The following is a 23,484-nucleotide window of genomic DNA, read 5'->3' as shown; positions in this document are numbered from 1 at the left end:
CTATCCACTGAGTTAAACACTTCTGGAACCATTTTTCTGGTCCAACAGTGAGAGTCCATGGTGTGAGGCTGGAAATGCTGACGGCCGGGTCAGGATATGTTTCTTTGATTATTGTTTAAAAACTACTGCAGCACTCACCCATTATGCCCCTGATGTCCCCAGCTGTCAGCGGGTGTCCGACTGTTAGCCCTGTTAAATTTGGTTCAGCTATGGCTTATAGATCTTTGAATTGGGGTGGTTGGAAACCTCCCAAACCTCCACTTCTGTCCCCCATCAAAGGCATTTGGAGCATAGTAGGTTCTAGTTCTGTCCAACCTGACTTTCTCTTTTCCTTATTTGATTTTCACTATCTTTCTTCACTCGTGCTCAAGCCTTTCTCATCATCCCTGTATTTTGAGCCGATGTTTCAATTACCATCTTTGGTCCAGGGTCAGAGCCTTGTCTGTTTCCTGACTGGAGGAGGAGGACGACGAGAAGAATCCTTCCTCATCTGATGAGTCAGTCTCCGTGTGTCCCCTTTGTTTCTTACCTGTTTGGCATTTTTCTTAGTCGCTGATTTCTCCTCCTTCACCATGGACTCTCCCAGGTTTCTGCGCTTATCCCAAAGAGGTTATGCAGTTTTTCCTGGCCAAAGAAGTAGAGTGAAAGGTCAGGGGGCGTCTGTACCATGGCCCTCGTACCTGCTCCTCATCCCCAATCAACGCTCCCAGTGACTCCTCCCTGCTCCCAATCAGCACCAGGCGGTCGCATTTAAGCGCTCAGGCAGATGGCTCGGCCGCTCAAACCGTACTGCGACCCACCACCTCCCCAGCTCCTCCTCTACATTCCCCTCATCCTCTACCTCCTCTTCACATCTACCACCACCAGTCTCCAGGCTCCGGGGGGAGACATCTAATACAAATAGATCATGGAGTGCCCATGATTGCAACGTCTTCCGCCGGGGTCTGAGCGCCAAATAACTCGCAAATAAAGCTTGCTAAACAGTCCATTCTCGTGGTCTCTTTGTCTCTCCAGGGTGAAATACATTTGCTTTTTCTAAACTATGATTTTGTGCGTTATGTGAATTTGTCCACTGTAAGATCAATAAAGTTGTATCTCATCTTTGAGCATTCTATCGTTTATTACAGCAGCATAACCCATACAAATGTACTTTGTCACATTCTTCACACATTGCATTGGAAAAGCATCATACTTGTGGCCGTCGTGTAGTAAACTTTGGTCAAATGCTCACGATGACACAAAAGTGAGTCACATGTATCATTAGCCGTATTGGCTGCTGTGACAACACACTGCATCTGTCCCACTGTCCAAAGACAAGCAATGTTATTGTCAGGAGGCACAACAGAGCAGAGGCTGCATAAGCAAAGCCTTCGGCGGCAGAGCCTACAGGAGTAGAGCCTTCAAGAGCAGAGCCTTCAGGAGCAAAGCCTTCAGGAGTAGAGCCTTCACACATGGGAGCAGAGCCAACAGTCGGTTGCCCAGTAAAATACCCAAAATACCAGAAAGCACACATAGCAGGAGCAGAGCCTTCAATAGTAGAGCCTATCTAAGGTCTACACAAATGTCCCTGCAGCGTCACAATAATACAGTGACATATTCTGTGACTGTAGTGTCCACTCTTCGTCTTGAGCTGCCCCAATGTGTGGATGTCAGATGTTGCCCAAGTTGTTATAGATGAGGTCTGGTCTCTGCTCCTGCTTCGGCTTGCTGTAGCAAGAGCCCACAGATTTCTGTTTGGACACTTTGCTGTACAGCTCAGCGCTGCTTCCACCCCGCACATTGTTGTTATTGTTGACATTGGAGGGAGGCATAGCCTCATTGCGAGCGACCCATGCAGGTTTGGGAGCAGTGAGGGTTCTGAGCCACTTTTTGCCTAATGGTGGTGGCCCTAGCGGGAGTGAAGAGTGTTTGTGCTCCTCAGACACTTTGTTCCGGAACAGGCCATTGTAGTGGCACTCCTGTCCTGAGGGAGCAGTGGCTTCATCATAAATAGCCTTTGGTAAAGTACTTCCTTTGGCACAACCTTCAGGTTCATCATATATGTGCTCCTGCTGTACTTGGCCCTGGCCTAAAGGAGTGCTCTTGGCCGCTCCTCTGCTTCTTGAGCTGCCTACTGCGTTCAGGCTCAGAGCGCCGGTCTTGTGGCTCATCTCCATAGTGATGTGGTCGTACATTTGTGAATACAGGTCGGGGGGTCTGGGAGTAGCCAGGGTGTGGTTCTGGGCCTTGAGGCTGTCCACAGGGTCCGAGTACAGAGCATCCAGGCTCTTCAGGGGGTGCACATAGTCTGCAGGCTCAGAGTATAGCCCTGCCTGCTCAGCACCGCCCCCTGCTGCCTGAATGCGGAGTGTTCCTTTGCTTCCCAACCTCCCCAACAGGGCAGGAGTGTCAGGTAAGCCTCGTCCCTTCACAGCATTTCCTGTGGGCCCTTTGGTTTCTCCCTCTTGCCTCTCCCTACAGCTCAGGACTTCATCACCAGAGCTTGGTTTGCTTCCCCCTGAGTCTCCTTCTGCCTCTCTGCTGCTGTCGCCTCCACTGCACTGGGCCCCGGCACTGCAGAGGAACTGCAGAGAGGAGGGCATCTCCTCGGCCAGAGCTTTCTGGGACTGGATGGCCTGGTCCACCAGAGAGAAGATCTCGTTGCCCTGTTTGGTGTCAAAGGTGAAGTTTCCTGGACCAGAGTCACAGCGGCGGCCAGCCTCAAAGGAAAACATCACCTGCAGACCACAAATAAACACTGCTGTTAAGAAGCAGAGAAGAAAACTAGTGTTAGATATAGAGGGTTCAGTGTGCCAAAATTAAATGATTAAATGAAGAATTAATAATCAATTATATATGTATTTAATTAATTACAGTTACACAATTAATTAATTAATTAAATGTACAATGAATTAATTAAATGTGCAGTACCATGAATTAGTTTAATATGCAATTGCAAAAAGAAAGCTTGGTCCTGTATGGCAGGGGGGCTTGTTCCTTGTATGGCAGGGGGACCAGTCAGAGCCACATTTTTTACTGTGTTACTGCAAAGAGCCACATCACCAGCGCCTTCAACACCATCCAGCCGCTGCTCCTGAGGGACAAGCTGGAGACTGCTGGTGTGGAGTATGACCTGGCAGAGTGGATCCTGAACTACCTCACGGACCGACCCCAGTTTGTGAGAGCACGGGACTGTGTGTCTGACACTCGGACCTGCAGTGTGGGGGCGCCCCAGGGCACTGTCCTTGCGTCTTTTCTCTTCACCCTTTACACTGCAGACTTCAGACACGACACAGACAGCTGTGTCCTGCAGAAGTTCTCTGATGACTTTGCCATCATCTGACTCATCACGGACGACGACGATGCGAAGTACAGGGGACTGGCGCAGGACTTTGTGGACTGGTGTCAGCGGAACCACCTCCTCATCAACGCGGGGAAGACCAAGGAGATGGTGGTGGATTTCCGCAAACGCCACCCCACTGCCACCTTACCAGTGAACATCCAGGGAAGGGACATTGAGAGAGTGGACTCGTACAAGTACCTGGGTGTTCATCTGAACCACAAACTGGATTGGACTCAGACATAACACAGACGCACTGTACAGGAAGAGCCAGAGTCGGCTCTACCTCCTGAGGAGACTCAGGTCTTTTGGAGTGACAGGGCCACTCCTGAAGACCTTCTATGACTCTGTGGTGGCATCAGCCCTCCTGTATGTGTGGCCTGCTGGAGCAGCAGCATCACAGAGAGGGAGAGGAGGAAGCTGGACAAAGTCATCAAGAAGTCCAGCTCCGTCCTGGGCTGTGCTCTGGACTCGGTGCAGGAGGTGGGGGACAGAAGGGTCCTGGCTAGATTCACATTTATGCTTGACCATGAGTGCCACCCCCTGCAGGACACTCTGTCCGCTCTGGAGAGCAGCTTCAGTGAGAGACTGATCCACCCTCGCTGTGTGAAGGAGACGTTTGCACTGTCTCACACACAAACTCTCAGTTCAACAAAGTCATATCAGGCAGAATGGCTTGCCATTACGTTCAACAAAAAAATATAAACTTTCCCACTCTGTTAAAAACGTCCTGTTCTCATCTTCATGTTTTCGTTTAGCTGTGCATTTTTCCCCTGCCATTTTGAGAGCGAAATTGACACCTGCTTTGCGGAATTTCCCCTCATGCGCATGTGCGTTTGACGAAAATACCATATTGAAGTTCAATATTGGTGGTTTTCTTTTAGATAGGGGCCGTCTTCCCGTATTTTGGACGGGGTATTTTGAAATTTGGACGAGCATTTTTGAGTGCAAGGACGGGGTCATTCTTATTAATAAATCTTAGAAAAAAGGGAATATTATCATTAAATCGGGCCGGGAAGCGTTTGATTAAAGTCCGCCTCGGCCCGCGCACCGTGATCTAGATCGCCATGTGGGGGATCACCGTGCTGGCACCTCTGCGCACGCACAACACAAATACAAATGTTGATATGAACGTAAAAGAGCCGCATGAAACCAGGCAAAGAGCCGCATGCGGCTCTGGAGCCGCGGGTTGGCCAGGCCTGCTGTATGGATTTACTTTGCACTCCCAAGGTGGCACCCTAATCAAACCATTGTAAAGAAAACAGCCAACATTTTCTGAAATACTTGAGGGGGTTGTTTTAAAGAAGAGGCTTCAAACTTTCACTCTAACTTTCACTCTTTTTATCCAATGACATCACTAAATCAATTTTGGGTGAGGGGCTTGTATACATGTATTCTCCACTAGAAGGCACTTATTTGTTTATTTGGTCAGGACAGTGCATGTTAATTGAACATACATGGTATACATCAGGGGTCTCCAATTATAGTTTCCAGGGGGCCAGATTTTTCGGGGGGCTAAGGTCCGGGGGCCGGCATGCAAAATCACGCCACAATTTTCTGTTTTATCTCTATAAGATCCACTAACAACTCACAGTGGCACAATTCAACATCTGAAATCAACTTTACTTTCAGAGAAGTCATATTATCCCAACAATATTACATGCCTAAATGCAGGACAAAAGGCAAGGCAAGGCAAGTTTATTTGTAGAGCACATTTCATACACAAGGCAATTCAAAGTGCTTCACACAGCAGGAAAAATGCATTAAAATCACAAAGAAATACAATAAAATTAACTGAATTAAAAATTATCAATCCAACTGATTGTCTAAACTAATAAAATCACAAACAAAAGAGAAGAGTGCAAAGAAAAAAATCCTTTCAGTCATATGCGCAGCTAAACAAAACTGTTTTTAGCTTAGACTTGAACATTGTTAGAGTAGAAGCCTGTCTCACATCTTCAGGAAGACTGTTCCAGATTTTAGCTGCATAAAACTGAAATGCAGATTCCCCATGTTTAGTCCTGACTCTGGGCACCAGCAGGAGGCCGGTCCCTGAGGTCCTTAGAGTCCGAGATGGTTCATATGGCACTAAAATATCCAAGATGTACTTTGGTGCTAGACCATGGAGAGACTTGTACACAAGCTAGAGAGCAGGCCGTTACAGTAGTCTAATCTACTGGAGACAAACGCATGGATAAGTCTCTCTAAATCTGGTTTTGACACTTGATTTTGGCAATGTTTTTTAGATGGTAAAAAGCTGCTGATGTTATTGATTTGACGTGGCTATTAAAGTTCAAGTCTGAGTCCATTATTACCCCCAGATTTCTAACTTGGTTTGTAGGTTTTAGAGCGAGACTCTAACACTTTCTCTTTGTTTCTGTGGGCCAAAAACGATTATTTCAGTCTTGTCTGAGTTCAGCTGGAAAGTTGTTTTGCATCCACAAACTGATCTGTTGAATGCAGTGACAGAGTGAATCTACTGGTCCATCATTCCTCTTATGGTCCCAATTCATTTAACGTGCTTCACGCAACTAATAAGCACATTATATATACTTTAGACTTAGTCACCTGCCGACAGTGAAACATAGATCGTGTGTCGTCTGCATAATTGTGATAGGACACATTTTCACTGCGTATCAACTGACCTTACGGCAGCATGTAGAGGTTGAACAGAAGGGGACCCAGGACTGACCCTTGGGGCACTCCACAGGTCAGGGTCATGTGGTCTGAGACACAGCTACCAATTTCAACAAAGTACTTCCTGTCTTCCAGATAGGACCTTAACCAGTTTAGGGCAGTGCCCACCCAGTCCTCTAGTCTCTGTAAGAGGATCCCATGCAAAAAGCATTAAATCCCAGGTAACGCAAACCCAGTGTTTGCCAGAAACCTGACTCGACTAGTGCAAAGCAGACCTAAGACAAGACCAGGTTTAAACCAAGACTAAACAAACCATATCTACCAGAAAAACGTGGATAAACTATAAACCAGGTCTAAACCAGGTCTAAAGCAGGACTAAGCTAGGGCTGAAGCAGGACTTAAGCAGGTCTAAAGCAGGACCAAAGCAGGTCAAAACCAGGACTAAAGCAGGACTAAACAGGACTAAAGCAGGACTAAAACAGCTCTAAAGCAGGACTAAAGCATGAATAAAACAGGTCTAAAGCAGGACTAAAGGAAGACTAAACAGGTCTAAACCAGGTCTAAAACAGGACTAAAGCAGGACTAAGCTAGGACCAAAGCAGGTCTAAAGCAGGACTAAAGCAGGACTAAACAGGACTAAAGCAGGACTAAAACAGGTCTAAAGCTGGACCAAAGCAGATCTAAAGCAGGACCAAAGCAGGTCTAAAGCAGGACTAAACAGGACTAAACCAGGACAAAAGCAGGACTAAACAGGACTAAAGCAGGACTAAAACAGGTCTAAAGCAGGACCAAAGCAGGTCTAAACCAGGACTAAACAGGACTAAAGCAGGACTAAAACAGGTCTAAAGCAGGTCTAAACCAGGACTTAACCAGGACTAAACAGGTCTAAACTAGGACTAAAGAGGGTCTAAAGCAGGTCCAAACCAGGACTAAAGCAGGACAAAAGCAGGACTAAAGCAGGACTAATGCAGGACAAAAGCAGGTCCAAAGCAGATCTAAAGCAGGTCCAAAGCAGGTCTAAAGCAGGTCTAAAGCAGGTCCAAACCAGGTCTAAACCAGGACTAAAGCAGGAGTAAAGCAGAACTAAAGCAGAACTATCATCAATACAATCAACACATATTCACAGAGAAATTAGCTTATGAATTTAAACGTGCCTTAAACAAAAGTGCACATGTTCCGGCACGAGACCCCGGTCCATCTTTAATAACCCTACACGTGGGACAACCCGCACATCACGCACAACTGTCTGACGTACTGTGGACTCGTGCAGCCTTTCAATCCAACGACAAAGCTCGGAAACATCTTCTCTTCCGGTGCCACGGCACGTAAAGTTCCTAACTTCCAAACACGTGGAGCACAAGGTCCTTACGCATGTTACATATACACCAAATCATTATTTTTCAGATGAACCGGGGCTCTCAGGTCACGGCGGAGCTGTCGCAAAATAGCGCAGAGCACTGCGGTAGCGATGCACCACTTTAAAAAAATTATAATATTTTTTTAATTATGGGATTTCCCTCTATGAATGTGTTTATTGTACATGTATATGCATAAAATACAACACAAACAAGCATCCCAAAAAGCTTTGCTTCATGGTCTTGGTTTTCAATTGTATTTTGTGTATGGCAAAGTGCACCCTGACAGAGAACTCTATACAACGAGAGTGGGTTAAATCTCACATAAACTGGTGGCTAGTGTGCTCATTCAGTCACTAGCATACATGTATACTGGAGGCAAGGTGGGTGAAGTGTCTTGCCCAAGGACACAACAATATTATGCTTTCCCACCCCATTGTGGCACCTGGCATTTCAGCGGTCTCCCATCCAAACACCAACAAGGCCCTTCCCTGCTTTGCTTCCAACATCGGGCATTTTTTACCATTTGGCAGCATGGTATTATCATCTGACTGGGTGCGCTATGTGCGTTTGGGAGGCTCATGAATACATATACTGTACACAGTAGGTGATTCAATTCCATTCAATTTATTTTTGTAACGCCCAAAATCACAACAACGTCTTGGAGGGCGACAGTGAAAAACGGATTAAACAATGTCTGTAGGAACGAGGGGTGATGTCCCAGGGTCCCCTGTCTTCAGACCCTCCTTCTCGACCAGGAAAAACTACAAAAAACCTCCTTGGGAAAAGTAGAAACCTGGAGGAGTTCTATGGTGAAGGAGAAATCTGACTCCCTGACAGACAGGCGGACGTGAGATAGACAGTGGAGTTGGACCCACATCAGGAGGAGAACCAATTCTTCAGGAGGAGAATCAGCTCTTCAGGAGGAAAATCAGCTCTTCAGGAGGAGAATCCGCTCTTCAGAAGGAGAATTAGCTCTTCAGAAGGAGAATCAGTTCTTCAGGAGGAGAACCAGCTCTTAAGGAGGAGAATCCGTTCTTCCAGGCAGATGAAGAGCGTTCATAAGATAAGATAAGCCTTTATTTGTCCCACAATGAGAAAATTCCAGAGTTGCAACACAAAGTAGGTACAGAGGTAAATAATAAAAAACAGATAACTTATAAAAACACTCTTATAGAAAAGCTCTTACAAAACTCTTAAAAGAAAACCTTTTATTCTATATAACAATAGTTACACTCTTATTTACAGCTGTTATATTGATAGAGAATATAGCACCAAACAGTATTGCACATGAGTATGACAGTATTGCACGTGATTATGAAGATGAATGACACATGTTCAGGGCTAACAGTGTTTGTTGTAAAGTCTGACAAGAGCAGGAAGGAAAGACCTGCGAAACCTCTCCTTCACACAGCGAGGGCGGATCAGTCACTGAAGCTGCTCTCCAGAGCGGACAGAGTGTCCTGCAGGGGGTGAGACTCATGGTCCAGCATAGATGTGAGTTTAGCCAGGACCCTTCTGTCCCCCACCTCCTGCACCTAGTCCAGAGCACAGCCCAGGACTTCTTGATGACTTTGTCCAGTTTCTTCCAGGTCCAGGTGTCAGACACAGTCTCTCACAAACTGGGGTCGGTCTGTGAGGTAGTCCAGATCCACTCTGCCCGGTCATACTCCACACCAGCCGTCTCCAGCTTGTCCCTCAGGAGCAGCGGCTGGATGGTGTGGAAGGCGCTGGAGAGATCAAAAAACAGAATCCTCACAGCACTTCCAGGCTTCTCCAGGTGAGAGAGAGAGAGAGCGGTGCAGCAGGGAGATGACGGCATCCTCCACTCCAATGCCAGGGCGGTGTGCAAACTTCAGCGGGTACATGGCTGAGCTCACGGTGGAGCGGAGGTGGTCCAGGACCAGTCCAGTGTCTTCATCAGATGGGACGTGAGAACCACCAGCCTGAAGCTGTTGAGGTCTTTGGCGCGCGGTGTCTTGGGCACTGGTACCAGACAGGAGGTCTTGTCTCGTCTCGGCTCCGGCTGCGCATTCCGATCAGTGTAATTCGCTGTGCCCAAAATACGCATCTGATTGTTAAAAACGAGATTGTGTCACTTGGCAGTGTAAATATGAATATTTTGGCTGTGTATGATCTGCAAAGACTTTTGCGTTTAGGAGCTATTGACCTCGGAAGTCTGAATCTGATGCAAACTTTACCGCACGTGGCTCCTCCCACTTTCAGACTCGTGGTCTAAAACGGCAGCGGGACTCGTCATGTCAACACAGCGTCCTACATGTGTCATGCTGTTATTGACAATCGATTTACGAGTGATCAGTACTTTTAGGCGCTTTGGTTTTACAATTGAACACACATTTTTGTATCGCAAAAGCTGCGATACAAACACCCTTTTTTATGACGAACGCATCGCATTTGAGAGAACTTGCGTCGCATTTTGCGATGCAATACCGCTTATTCTGAACCCTGCAATGGGTTCATACACAGGCCACAGATGTCCAAGATTGTGGTCCGAGCAGCCCAGGGGAGGGAGGGGGGAAGAAGAATAAGCCTCCTTGGTGTTGGCAAAGAACAAGTCCTGTGTTTTATTGTCTCCGGTGGGGCACCTAACATACTGGGTGTATGTTGACAGAAAAGATGAGGGAGGAGCATGGTTGAAGTCACCAGAGAAAAGGAAGAGGGCCTGTGGGTGCTGTGTCTGTAACCTGCTGGTGCAGGAGAGCAGTGTTTCACAAGCATTTTCAAGCATTAGCAGAGGGGGCCACATACACAGCAACCGTTCTATCAGCGTGCAGTAGATGAAAGCGGTCTAAAGCGATAATAGAATCCGGCATTTCTAGGGTTAACCACGGCTCCGTGAAACGCATGACGCTGCTGTCCCTGTACTCCCTTTAGGATTGCGTAAGACCCGCCAGTTCCGCCGTCTTGTTCTCGAGAGATCTCACGTTTCCAGTGACGATGGCGGGTAGAACAGGTCCGAAGCATATCTTCCTTTGCCGGAGTTTACGTCCCGCGCGCCAGCCTCTGCACGTTTACGAAGAACTTCAGCAGGGATCTCGTGTGCGGATCCAGCCCGTGTCTGCGAGCCTCGGCCTTATGGTGCGTTCAGACCGGTGCGTCAAAAGCGTCCGGTTTACATTCAAAGTGTATGTAAACGCGCTTTGAGCACCTCCTGCGTTTTTGCGGCGCGGTTTCCGCTTATTTGCGGCGCGCTTTTGCGTTTTCCGCTCGAGACGCTTTGACGGGCGTATAAGCTTAAATGCATCAAAACGGTTCGCCGCAAATAAGTTCAGAATTTTGAGCTTTTCTGCGGCGCGGCGGTGCAGAAGCCAATCAGAGATGATGCTCCGGTGACTTATGTACACATTTCCCCGGAGAAGAACCGGCACCACAACAATGGCAGACGATAAACTATAGTGCGGTGTGTCAACACAAGGAGCTTTATGTCGTGTCTTTGGTGGAATACAAGAAGGAGGGAGCCTGGAGGAGGATCAGAGGAGACTGGACTGTGGGGTAAGTTATCACAACTTTGAGACAATTAAAATCTATGTGTTGATAGTTGATACGGCCAAAATAATTTGCGCTGGTTTGTGTTTGATATGTGCAGAAGAGTAGGGACGCATGAAGGGGCCAGAAGACAGAGGACATGTGCAGAAGAGTAGGGACACATGAATGGGCCAGAAGAAGCAGCAGCAGGGCTGTCGGAAGGGTTAGTTGTTGTTGTTGTTCTGCTCAACTAGCAGAGCTAGGCTATGAGCTAATGCTCCACCTGAAATGAGACTTTAAAATTACTTTGATGCATTTGAGACATACATTACGTAGATACAAAACTTAAATTACTGACTCGAACAGCGAAATGAGTGACTACAATCTAATGTCAGGACTATTTAATTGTCCCACAGCCTCAAAGAAATGTTTACACAATCAATGCTCTAGAATCTATAGTGCTCTAGAATCTATAGTGCACAGCTCATTGTGCTTCTAGTGAGAGTGTAAAGTTAGTCAAAGAGCTGATGAAACTGGAAAATGATCTTGGTATGTATCCCTCATTAAATATGCTGTATTATAATAATACAAGTTTGAATAATATTGCAGTAAATGTACTGGGCTAAAATATAACTGCTGTACAATGTTCTTTTTGAAGATCTGGATTTGCCTTCAGCCCTCCCTGCTGCTCCTGCTGCTCCTGTTGCTCCTGCCCGTGCTCCTGCTGCTTCAGGGGATGCTGGCCCTTCTGCTGCACCCACAGGTGTGTAAAAGGGTTTGGTTGGATTACAATTTGTTTTTTAACCTGTGTCATCTAAATTGCAATAATGTGTTTTTTGTAGGCCCACGAGGAAGAGGACCTGGAGCCAGTGTCCTCCAGCTTTGAGAGGGAGGTGCTGGCAACGCTCTGGGACTGACCCTCCTCATGTTCCACCTGATTCCTCTCCTGCAGAGGGTTCCAGCTCATTCAAAAGAATGTGTAAAATAACAAATGGTTCATTTGATTTCAATCTGGAACCATTGGAGCCTGAAGATGAGATGAATGAGCTGCATCTTCTGCAGGAGAGGAAAGACTTATTTTTCCTCTCTGTTCCCCACTCTTCTACAACGCCACGCCGTGGTCATTTTTGTTCCTGTTCTGTGTGTGATATATATTTTAATATAATATAATTTTTATATAGTTATTGTTCTATTTTTCCACAAAATAAATTATTTTATATTATAAAATATGTGTCCTGTTTACATGCATATTTTTCATATATATAATACTGGGTAGTTTGTGGGAAAATCAGTGGCTATTTAAAGATCTACTTATTTCATTTACCACAATTTAAGATCATAAACAAAAACAAACAAGGGCAAGATGATAATCCTTTATTAGTCCACACAGTGGGGAAATTTCAGTGTTACAACGCACAAGTAGGTGCAGAAATAAAGAGAACAGGTAACTTAAGAGCTGAGAAGCTTATCACTGTTTTATTCATTTAACTTTATATCATTCTGTGTAAACAACATGGCATTTGGGCTCAATCTTGAGTGAGCATGTGGTCTTTGCTATAAATATGAAAAACACTTTTCTGTTGTGGACACAGCCACGAGAGAGTCCCAGATGACCGCCTGAGCTCAGGGATGATGGAGGAGACTGGACACACAAACCCTGAAGCTGCTGGTGATTGTCCTGTAGAAATCCCCCGTGGCAAGAAATCTGAATAAAAAACAAACAAATAACTATATAGCCTAAATTTAGTTTACTTGTACTTTCATTAAATATACCACTTAAATATACCACAATCGAATTTAAAATGGTGCACTAGAACAAAATATTAACACTATGCAAACTATGTTTAATTTTTACTATCTATGTACTTTTCATTGGTTTTCTACACAACCACAAGCACATACACAGCGCATACACAGCACATACACAGCAGATACACAGCAGACACACAGCAGATACACAGCACATACACAGCAGATACACAGCAGATACACAGCACATGCACAGCAGATACACAGCACATACACAGCAGATACACAGCACATACACAGCACATACACGGCAGATACACAGCACATGCACAGCAGATACACAGCACATACACAGCAGATACACAGCACATACACAGCACATACACGGCAGATACACAGCAGATATACAGCACATACACAGCAGATACACAGCAGATATACAGCACATACACAGCAGATACACTTTATTATTGTGCTCAGACATGAATATTTCTGTACTGACCTGATGGACTGATGGACAGGCGCCTGTAGTTGTTGTTGTCCTGGTACTTATCCGCGCACCAATGCAGGAAAACAAGTCAGGACCCGGGACAGACGAAACTACAGCTGAGAGCGAGATTTATCCAGTCTTGAAGCAAATGATGGTATTGACTCAACTCGGATCACTGGTGGATCCAGACACGCCGTCGAGCGTCTCCGTTTTTTTGGGCTTTGAAAAGCAAATACGCAAAAGGCACTGTCTCAACTTTGATCCGCCATTAAAGAAGCTAGACTGACAACACGCGCGTGGAGGTGTTGCGAATGCGCGTCTGCTTACTATATTTCGGCTCTGCTCCGCTGCGTCGAGAACGCGGCTTATTTGCGTTTTTCTTCATACGTACTTGCGTCCAACTTCGCCATAACGCGCAAATAGGCGTTTGCGGTTTGAACGGGGCATTACAAGTGAATGTACACAAAATACTTACAAAATTACAGTAAATAGAGCACAACAAGTTTGGAAAAGCGAGGGAGCGTTGCAACGAGCAGTCAGCTCTCACCAGCGCTTTGTGACTGCTCATATGGAGTATGAGCAGACTGCTCCCCATCTTTGTGGTAGGATGGGGCCATGTCATTTATGCTTTGTAGGTCAGGAGGAGGATTTTAAATTTGATTCTAAACTCGACAGGGTGCCAGTGAAGAGACTCGAGCCCTGGCGTAATATGCTCTCTTGTTGTAATCTTGCTGCTTCATTTTGAACCAATTGAAAGCTTTTTCCTCTCCTTGAACAGACACCTTAACGTGGTGGAGGGGTTTGAGTGCCCGAATGATCCCGGGAGCTATGTTGTCGGGGGCTTCAAGCCCCTGGTAGGGTCTCCCAAGGCAAACAGGTCCTAGGTGACGGATCGACAAAGATTGGTTCAGAAGCCCTTTATGATGAGTTCACGAACAAGGCCGTTTACGTCGCCCGGATCGGCGTCACCGGGGCCCCATCCCAGGCCTGGTGCTCGATGGCGAGCCCCGGCCGGGCACAGCCCGAAAGAGCGACATGGGGCCGCCCTCCCGTGGGCCCACCACCCGCAGGAGGATCCATAAGGGGCCGGTGCAGAGAGATCTGGGTGGCAGTCGACGACAGGGGCCTCGGCGACCAGATCTCCAGACACAGAGACTAATTCTGGGGACATGGAATGTCACCTCGCTGAGGGGGAAAGAGCCTGAGCTTGTGCGGGAGGTTGAGCGATACCGACTAGATATAGTCGGCCTCACCTCCACGCACAGTTTGGGCTCTGGAACCCATCTCCTCGAGAGGGGCTGGACGCTCCACTTCTCTGGTGTTGCCCGCGGGGAGAGGCAACGGGCTGGTGTGGGCTTGCTTATAGCCCCTCAGCTCAGTCGCCACGTGTTGGAGTTTACCCCAGTGAACGAGAGGGTCGCGTCCCTCCGCCTTCGGGTGGGGGACAGGTCTCTCACTGTTGTGGCGGCCTACGGGCCGAACAGCAGTGCAGAGTACCCGGCCTTCTTGGAGTCCTTGGGAGGGGTACTGGACAGTGCACCGACCGGGGACTCAGTTTTTCTACTGGGGGACTTCAACGCCCACGTGGGCAATGACACCTGGAGATATATTATATATATATATATATATATATATATATATATATATATATATAACATATCTATCTATATCTATATCTATATATCTATATATCTATATATATATATATATATATATGGACATTGAGTCCGAGTGGACCATGTTCTCCGCCTCCATTGTTGGGTAAGGTCTATTCCAAGGTACTGGAGAGGAGAATCCAACTGATAGTCAAACCTCGGATTCAGGAGGAGCAGAGCGGTTTTCGTCCCGGTAGTGGATCGGGTGCTCGAGGGTTCATGGGAGTTTGCCCAACCAGTCCACATGTGCTTTGTGGATCTGGAGAAGGCTTTTGACCGTGTCCCTCGGGGTGTCCTTTGGGGGGTGCTCCGGGAGTACGGGGTCCGGGGCCCTTTGCTCAGGGCTGTCCGGTCCCTGTATGACCGGAGCAGGAGCTGTGTTCGCATTGCCGGCAGCAAGTCAGACCTGTTCCCAGTGCATGTTGGACTCCGCCAGGGCTGCCCTTTGTCACCGGTTCTGTTTATAATTTTTATGGACAGAATTTCTAGGCGCAGTCAGGGGTCGGAGGGTGTCCGGTTTGGGGACCACAGGATTACATCTCTGCTGTTTGCAGACGATGTTGTCCTGATGGCTCCATCAAACCCTGGACCTGCAACATGCACTGGGACGGTTTGCAGCCGAGTGTGAAGCGGCTGGGATGAGAATCAGCACCTCCAAATCCGAGGCCATGGTTCTCGACCGGAAAAAGGTGGCTTGCCCTCTTCAGGTGGGTGGGGAGTCCTTGCCCCAAGTGGAGGAGTTCAAGTATCTCGGGGTCTTGTTCACGAGTGAGGGAAGGATGGCGCGTGAGATCGACAGGCGGATCGGTGCAGCGGCTGCAGTGATGCAGTCGCTGCATCGGACCGTTGTGGTAAAGAGGGAGCTGAGTCGAAAGGCAAAGCTCTCAATTTACCGGTCGTCTACGTTCCTACCCTCACCTATGGTCATGAGCTTTGGGTAGTGACCGAAAGAACAAGATCGCGGATACAAGCGGTCGAAATGAGTTTCCTCCGCCGGGTGGCTGGGCGCTCCCTTAGAGATAAGGTGAGGAGCTCGGCTACACGGGGGGAGCTCGGAGTAGAGCCGCTGCTCCTCCACATCGAGAGGAGCCAGCTGAGGTGGCTCGGGCATCTGTTCCGGATGCCTCCTGGGCGCCTGGAGGTGTTTCAGGCATGTCCCACCGGGAAGAGGCCCCGGGGAAGACCCAGGACACGCTAGAGGGACTGTGTCTCTCAGCTGGCCTGGGAACGCCTCGGGATCCCCCCGGACGAGTTAGAAGAAGAGTCTGGGGAGAAGGAAGTCTGGGAGTCCCTGCTCAGACTGCTGCCCCTGCGACCCGGCCCCGGATAAAGCGGAAGAAGATGGATGGATGGATGGATGAAAGCTTTTTATAGAGCTTTTAGGACACGCTGCAAGCAGGGAGTTACAGTAGTCTAATCTAGACGTTACAAATGCATGGATAAGTTTTTCAGCATCACTTTTAGGCAGGATTCTTCTGATTTTGGCTATATTGCGCTAATGGAAATAGGCTGTTTTACAGGCTTGATTTATATGTGCTTTAAATGAGAGAGCTCTTGGTCAAATAAGACTCCAAGGTTTCTTACAGTAGAACTGAAGGCTACACTGACATTGTCCAGTGTGACTATCTGCTCAGATAAAGCGTCCCATAGATGTTTAGGGCCCAGCACAATGACCTTGTTTTTTTCAGGGTTAAGAAGCAGATAATTAAGTGTCATCCGGGTTTTTATATCCTTCACACAAGCACTAGGTCTGTCTACTTGATCGGTCTGATCGGTTTTCATTGATAAATACAGCTGAATGCCATCTGCAGCTAATAAAAATCCTTTGTGACTTTAACTAGTGCAGTTTCAGTGCTGTGGTGGTAGTCATTTGGTAGTCATTTGAATCTTGTAGAGAATTAGCCTGTAATCCTAATGTATCATGTAAATAGCTACTACATATGCCCCAAAATGCCCCAAAATACCGAAATGGTTACATTAAGCTGTATTGTTTCAATATCATTTGGGCAGAAGTCGTTAGAAGGATATAACAAACAAAGAAATGCTCCTAAAACCCCACCTCAATTTAATTTAGCTGTCAAGTCACAGTTTCCGACAACTCGTGCTTATGCTTAGGCGTAGAATTATTTGGTGCTGATAACTTTAACTGTTTATTTTTCGTCAGACTAAATTGAAAAAAATATTTTGTATCTGGACATATTTGGAGTGTCAGCCTCAGACAGGAAACAGACTTGACGACCCAAGTAGTAGTCAAGATACAAAGGCTACGTTCACACTGCGAGGTATGAGGCCAATTCAGATTTTTTGGTTAAATCTGATTTCATATTAAAAAACAATACGACTGCTTTTTGTGTCTGATGTGAACGAAATGCAGCTCAATGTGGCCCGCATACGCACAAAATGTAACGCACTGTCTGTAAAAAAGGCACGTAACATCCGCCCCCTTTATTTCAATTTCAATTCAATTCAATTTATTTTTGTAAGGCCCAAAATCACAACAACAGGGCCGAATCAACAACTTATTTATTTATCTATCACCATCAGCTCCCTCATCAAGAAGGCCCAGCAGAGGATGTACTTCCTGCGGCAGCTGATGAAAGCCAAGCTGACAGCTGAGATGATGATGCAGTTCTACACGGCCATCATTGAGTCCATCCTCACCTCCTCCATCACCGTGTGGTACGCTGGAGCCACAGCCAGGGACAAACAGAGACTACTGAGAAGGTGATCGGCCGCGAACCTCCATCTCTGCTGGACCTGGACGTCTCCAGGACTCTGGGATGTGCAGGTCGGATTAATGCCGACCCTTCTCCCTCTGGACATGGACTTTTTGAGCCACTCCTCTCAGGCAGGAGTCCATCCGTACCAGAACCTCTCGCCACAAGAACAGTTTCTTTCCCTCTGCTGTTGGACTAATGAACACTTCTTAAACACTGTCACTTTAACCATGATTGATGAACCACTCACTGCACTGTTCACTTTCTGCACTGCATCAGTATATCTGTACAACTGTAAATTTGTGTACATATTAGGCCTATTTTTAATTTTAGTTTTATTCTATCATTATTTTTTGTCTGATAGCTTGTTGTTATAACTTGTTCATTGTTTGTTGTTTAATTGTTTTGTGTTGTCCACCAAGACAAGTTCCTATGCTTTTGAATTTTGTTCACTGACAATAGCAATAAATCCATTCTGATTCTGATTCTGATGTCCTTAGTTTCTTTTGCAGCCAGGAGCGCTTAATCCCTTACTCGGCCAACTTTGTCGTGATCTCCTCAAATACTGCCGTATTCACACTGTCGCATTCTAAAAGTTTGGATACATATCGGATATATTTCCAAAAACGAAAGTGCGCTGGGTCGGATTTGAACAAATCGGATGAATACTGTTCACACCCCCTCTCCCTCTGTCTCTACTCTGTCACTCTTTATCTCTCCTTTGCTCTTCTCCCTCTGTCTCTCCCGTTTTGTTCTCTCTCCAGGTCAAACACCTCCATAGTGGAGAACTGGTGCTAATGAATGAAAAACTGAGGTAAACAAGGTGTTTCAAAAAGAAGAAGCACTTGCATTACTGGGTCACCGTTCCATCATTCCTGTTTCCGCACTCTCATTTACCGTGAAAAAAACGCATGGGATCAATGTTGAAACGGGCCGATATACAAGTATATATTCTTCATCACCAAATGAGCCATCAGTTTGAGTAGTTTTACAAGTCAGACGGAGATGCAGAGGTAAAAGGTGGGAGAAATTGTGCATAGTGCAAGCAGTTGGCCAAATCCGAGGCAAACATGAGCATGGGACAGAGTCAGGCTGCCCCGCTCCTCCACTGTTTTCACGTAGCCTCTTCAGAGATTGAGCTGGGCATCTGAAAACACGTCGCAATGTGCACGCATTCCTGTCTACAGCTAAAATTAGTTATATGTTGTATGTGCTACGTCCTCTATGGCCTTTGCTATTGGCCAGTCTACTCCTAGGTTCTGCCTAGCCCTGAGAAAAATATAAATATCCACCTACTCTGATCATTACAGGGGTCCTCCTGGATTCTATATAAGCCTGTGTATTTGATACTAACACCCTCTTTCCAACTCAGCTTCTTCAGAATTTAGTTCCACCAAAAATGAGAAGAGAATTTAAGATTGGACTTACTGCTGCTTTACCAACCAAACATTCTGTCACCTGCTGGTGTCGGGTGTGGAACTTCGGTGCTTCTCTGGACCCATCCGAACATACCTCGCCAGCCTTAATTGGTGCCACACTACTCTAGACACCTCCAGCTCCAGAGAGTGTACCTCCAGAGAGTACCACTGCGGTGACGGCCTCTAGGTTTTTCCCCTGAGTGCCATAATTTGGATTATCAGCACCAGACTCCAGACTGCGAGGAGGGGGACATTTGTTGTCCTGCTTCCCACTGCACCTAGAGCCTCTTTTAGAAATTTACCACCATTCCGGTGAGAATTTACAGTTTAGTTTTCTCTCTGAGTGGGATGGCTGCACGTGTCACTTCTGAGGTGACGGAAGTTGTTCTAACACAACACCAATTGTTACGCTGGCTTTATCACAGGTGCACATTATTTATTTATTTGTCTATGGGAGTTTTTATTTATTTATAAGAGATCTTCTACTGAAAGTGTTTTTCAGACTTCCTATAAGTGATCTGTTCTTCTGGATCTACCTCTGTATCTACCTGCGTTGCACCAATGAAATTTCCCCATGTGGGACAATAAAGGAATATCTTATCTTATCTTATCTTATCTTACATCCGGATTGGGTTCCCGTGCTTGTTAAGAGCTCAAGTCGGTGCACTAACTTAACATGATCCTGGCCACAGGTTGATGGAATAAAATATAAATAAAGCATAGGTCTTATCATTTGTATTGATATATAACCATGAAAGTATAACCTCATATAAGTGTTTTTGTATTACATTGCTGTAAATGATGGTCAGAGCGGATCCATCTTTTAGGACATTAAATTAAAAAGTTTAGGCAGAAGATATATGCTGTTTAAACTTTTCTGAGATGAGAAACAGATGTTAATGTTTAAACAAGGACTTGTGAAAACTAACATTGTGTGTGCCTAATCTTGTGACTATAAACCATGCTTGGACAAGGACAAGCCACCATATGTGGAGTGGTTAACAAGTAATGTGAACTTTTGAACCTGGAATGCTAAACTCTGAACCAATAAAACTGAGTAGAGAAGCAGAGAGAGCTCAGAGATGTTAGCAACGTCCTGTGACTGAAGCATGCTCTCCTTGCGCGAGTAAAATAATTGCCTCCTGTGTCGTTAACTCTGACACAGGTACGTCGCCGGATGGCTCCTGAGGCTGGCTTGGAGATCAGAGGTGAGCACTGTGGTCGTACTGATGAAGCATTTCCAATAGCCTCACACATTTTTTAAGCATTATACTTTTAATTTTAATTTAACTATTTAACAGAGAAAATTTAATTCAGAGTAGGCAAGTCTTGTTATATATCTTACAGTTTGGAAGCTACCATAAGATGCCACCTGGGCCAGCCACAAGGGAGATATAGACATATGATGAAGTTACCCGGACATGGGCAGTGCAGGCACAGTGCAGGTGCAGCGGGGTAAACTTGCGGTTACAATACAAACTGTAGTAGAGAAGCAGGGGCATTGAGTTCAAATCATGGGGCTGAGGCTCGGGTGGTGAGGTCAGTCAACAGAGGTCAAACTTAACAACGGGAAAACCAGAATAACAATGATGCTACCAGGCCCAATATTCATGAACCAAGGGGGGATATAATGTAACTATCAGAGCAGCAGCTTTTTTCTCCAGAAAGTGCTTGGAGCTTGTTGGTGAATTGTCATCTTGTGAGGCTCATCAATAAAGACTATTTTGCACTGAAACTTCTCAAGTCTGGAATTCGGTTATTCTTCACAAGTGTTTGATTCAACAGTGCACCACGTGGGCTGCTTCCCCACATGGCAGCTCTGCAGTCACAACCAGGATCCCCAAGTTGGTGCTAATTTCTTTGACTCATATATATACATATATATATATATATATATATATATATATGTTTTTTACCTTCAAAAGTCTCCAGAAGAGTTGCTGGATTTAAGAAGCCATGCTTTAGCGGTTTCCTCCTTAATTCCTCACCAGATGAATTTTGTATGCAACATCTTGTGCAATATAAACCTTCTTGCCTTTGTACTGGAAGTCCCCTATAACTTTTACAGCCTTAATGATGCTCCTTCTCAGACCTTGTGGTTTATCAGCATCTGGTCTTCCCAGGTGATATGCTCTTTCTATAGTTCAATTCAATTTATTTCTGTAATGCCCAAAATCACAACAGTAGTTGCCTTAGGGGGCGGCAAAGTATATAGTGATGGAAAGGACTCCTACTCAAGTATTGCATAGAAGATCTGGAATTATCTTTCGGCGGAAACCCTCCGTGTTGTCCCCCTCGTTGCCTTCCAGAACTCTTACGAGTCTGAGATTATTTATGTGGGACCTGGACTCCAAATCCAGGATCTTGCTTTTCATATTCTTGTTATCCAGCAGGATTTTAACCACCTTGGCTTTCAGCTCCCGTAACCCGTCCACAATGTCTTGCTTCTTCTTGCTTTCAGCTGCAGTATTTTGTAGCTATTCCCGGCTCTCAGTACAGCACTCAATGACACTATGTTCATTGCATTTCATGCAACACAAGGGCCAACTGTTGCCTGAGATGTCCCCACAGGGGACTGGATATGGCTGTGTGGTCGCGGGCGACCCCTCTAGAGCATTAGCATTGCTATCTTGTGGGGAAGTTGTTTTTTCACCGAGGTTATAGTCCTTAAGTTTCGACTGATTAGCTCCCAAAGCACCACCTCCCTTGCCTTTTCTAGGTTTAGACCAGGGGTGGGCAATTATTTTCCTCCGAGGGCCATATTCGAATCCAGGCAAGTAGCGGAGGGCCGGCCCGCGATCATTGGTGTGAAAAAAAAAAAAATCAAAAAAATGAAATATCAAATAAAATATCACTTTTCTGTCAAATATAGGGTATTGAATCTATTATTTAATTCATTTCACGTCATATTTATTAAGGATACAAGTGCAGACAGATGCCTGAGGGCAAAATATCGGCAGCAGGGCATAGCGGTGCGTCGAGTCAGTCTGCGCCATACCCCGGAAGTTCCCATTATGAACATTTTCATTTCATTTTCATTGTTTTGTTGGTCAATATTAAAGGTGTCATATCATGCTTTTTTTCACGTTTCGTAGTCTATCCTAAGTGTATATTTGATAATAATAAGGGTTGTGCAACACCCATAACATAATAGTTAAGAAATATCACCCATACTTTGGATCCCCTCACCAACCCGGAAATGCAAACGGCTTGGTTTGATATTCGCCCCCACCCTTGCGAAGAGCGATCTGGCTCCCCCGCCCAACCCGTGACGTAGTCTCAGAGAGAGCGTGTGTGCCCCGCCCACCCCGGAGACGGTGGGGGTGTAAACAAACTAACTCAATAATCATGTTTTCGATTCTAGCGGCGGTGAAAGACGACGGGGCCGGTCCCCTTGTCATACGTTGCCGCCCCTTGACCGTCACTTGTTGCGTTCCTTTGCACTGATAGAGCGTGGAAAGTGATCTCAAACGTACATTATGGAGCCCCCAGTGCTTTCAGAGGCCACAAACTCCTTGGATGAGCTACACAGAGGTCAATATTTAGAAAAGCTGCGATCAATCAACTCAAATCCATATTTTATGCCCAAATCACGACTCTTCCAGATATCTCCAAGCCCACTGGTCCCATGGTTCTCAAGTCCCAAGTCCCAATTTTGATCAAAGGCTCTACGGCTGAATAAAACTGATGTTATTCTACAGCGTTTATTCTCCAGCGCAGGCAGGCGGTGCGCAAATCTGCATGCCCGGGTCACCTACACCGGGCTGAACTTAATTCTACAGCGTGCGCAGAACAGATATATCTATATATAAAAGTCTTTGTCCATCGCGCTCTTATTTCCAGGCGGGAGGGTGAGGGGGGAGGGTGAGGGGGGATGGTGACGCGTGCTTGCCCTTATGACGCGGTCTTGCACCCACCCCCCGTCAGTTTGGAGATTCGAGGAAAGGATATAGTCTGTACTATAGCTAAAAACTGCGGGAATCAATCAAAAAAACACTCTGGGTACATATATGAAGCACAAACAGCAATGTAAGAAGGTTATAAGCTCTGAAAAGTCGATTTTGTATGTTATGGGACCTTTATAAGGTAATGTGTTGAGTACATTTTATAATTATATTTACTAATTTTCACTGACCCGATCTCGTCCGTATCTCCGTAGCAGCTTGTATGGCCACACTTGGACCTTCCTCCTAGTCTTGGGCTCCTTCAGGATCAGGGCATCACTCTCGGCTTTGAGCCAGTAACTTCCAGACAGTCCACAGCGATTTGAGGCGTCCGTGCTCTGGACGCTCACCCAGAACTCATCCACTGCAACACAGGGAAAATGTACTCAATACAAATTGTACAGTTCATGTTTGACAGACATTATAGACAATTTACTTTCAAGAGCTATTAACCACGCTTTAGTAGTTTTCCCTACCCCCTAGACACGCCCCTGATATGCTGGCTCACCCTCGTCTCTGGAGAAGTAGATAAGGTTCTCCGACATCTGCAGGTCCTGAGCTCCAGCGCTGGGGTCAGGTGTGTCACTGTTTCCTCCTCCCTGTGGGGCACATGCACACAGAAAAATACATATTCTTCACTTAGGAATGGGACCATAACCACTATTAATGATGAACTATACATACTCTTATTTACACCAGCATGTTGATAAGGTT

The 23,484-nt window shown here is 46.2% G+C and overlaps 1 protein-coding gene across 1 annotated transcript in view; it reads right to left on the bottom strand.

Moving 5' to 3' along the window:
* Positions 1–1,126: 1,126 nt before the first annotated feature.
* Positions 1,127–23,484, bottom strand: part of dok1b (docking protein 1b) — a 48,614-nt gene continuing 26,256 nt past the window's right edge. The window contains exons 3-5 of the mRNA XM_072459378.1: positions 23,279–23,369; positions 22,962–23,134; positions 1,127–2,717 (exon numbers count right to left, since the gene is read on the bottom strand). Coding sequence (XP_072315479.1) covers positions 1,650–2,717; positions 22,962–23,134; positions 23,279–23,369 — 1,332 coding nt within the window. The 3' untranslated portion in view covers positions 1,127–1,649. The remainder of the gene's footprint in view (positions 2,718–22,961; positions 23,135–23,278; positions 23,370–23,484) is intronic.

This window comes from Eucyclogobius newberryi, unplaced genomic scaffold, assembly GCF_026437365.1.
Source record: "Eucyclogobius newberryi isolate DKJ021-1_F unplaced genomic scaffold, fEucNew1.0.hap1 SCAF_22, whole genome shotgun sequence".
NCBI classification, from domain to species: domain Eukaryota; kingdom Metazoa; phylum Chordata; class Actinopteri; order Gobiiformes; family Gobiidae; genus Eucyclogobius; species Eucyclogobius newberryi.
The sequence above is the reverse complement of the archived record's forward strand: the minus strand, read 5'-3'. Positions and strand labels throughout refer to the sequence as shown.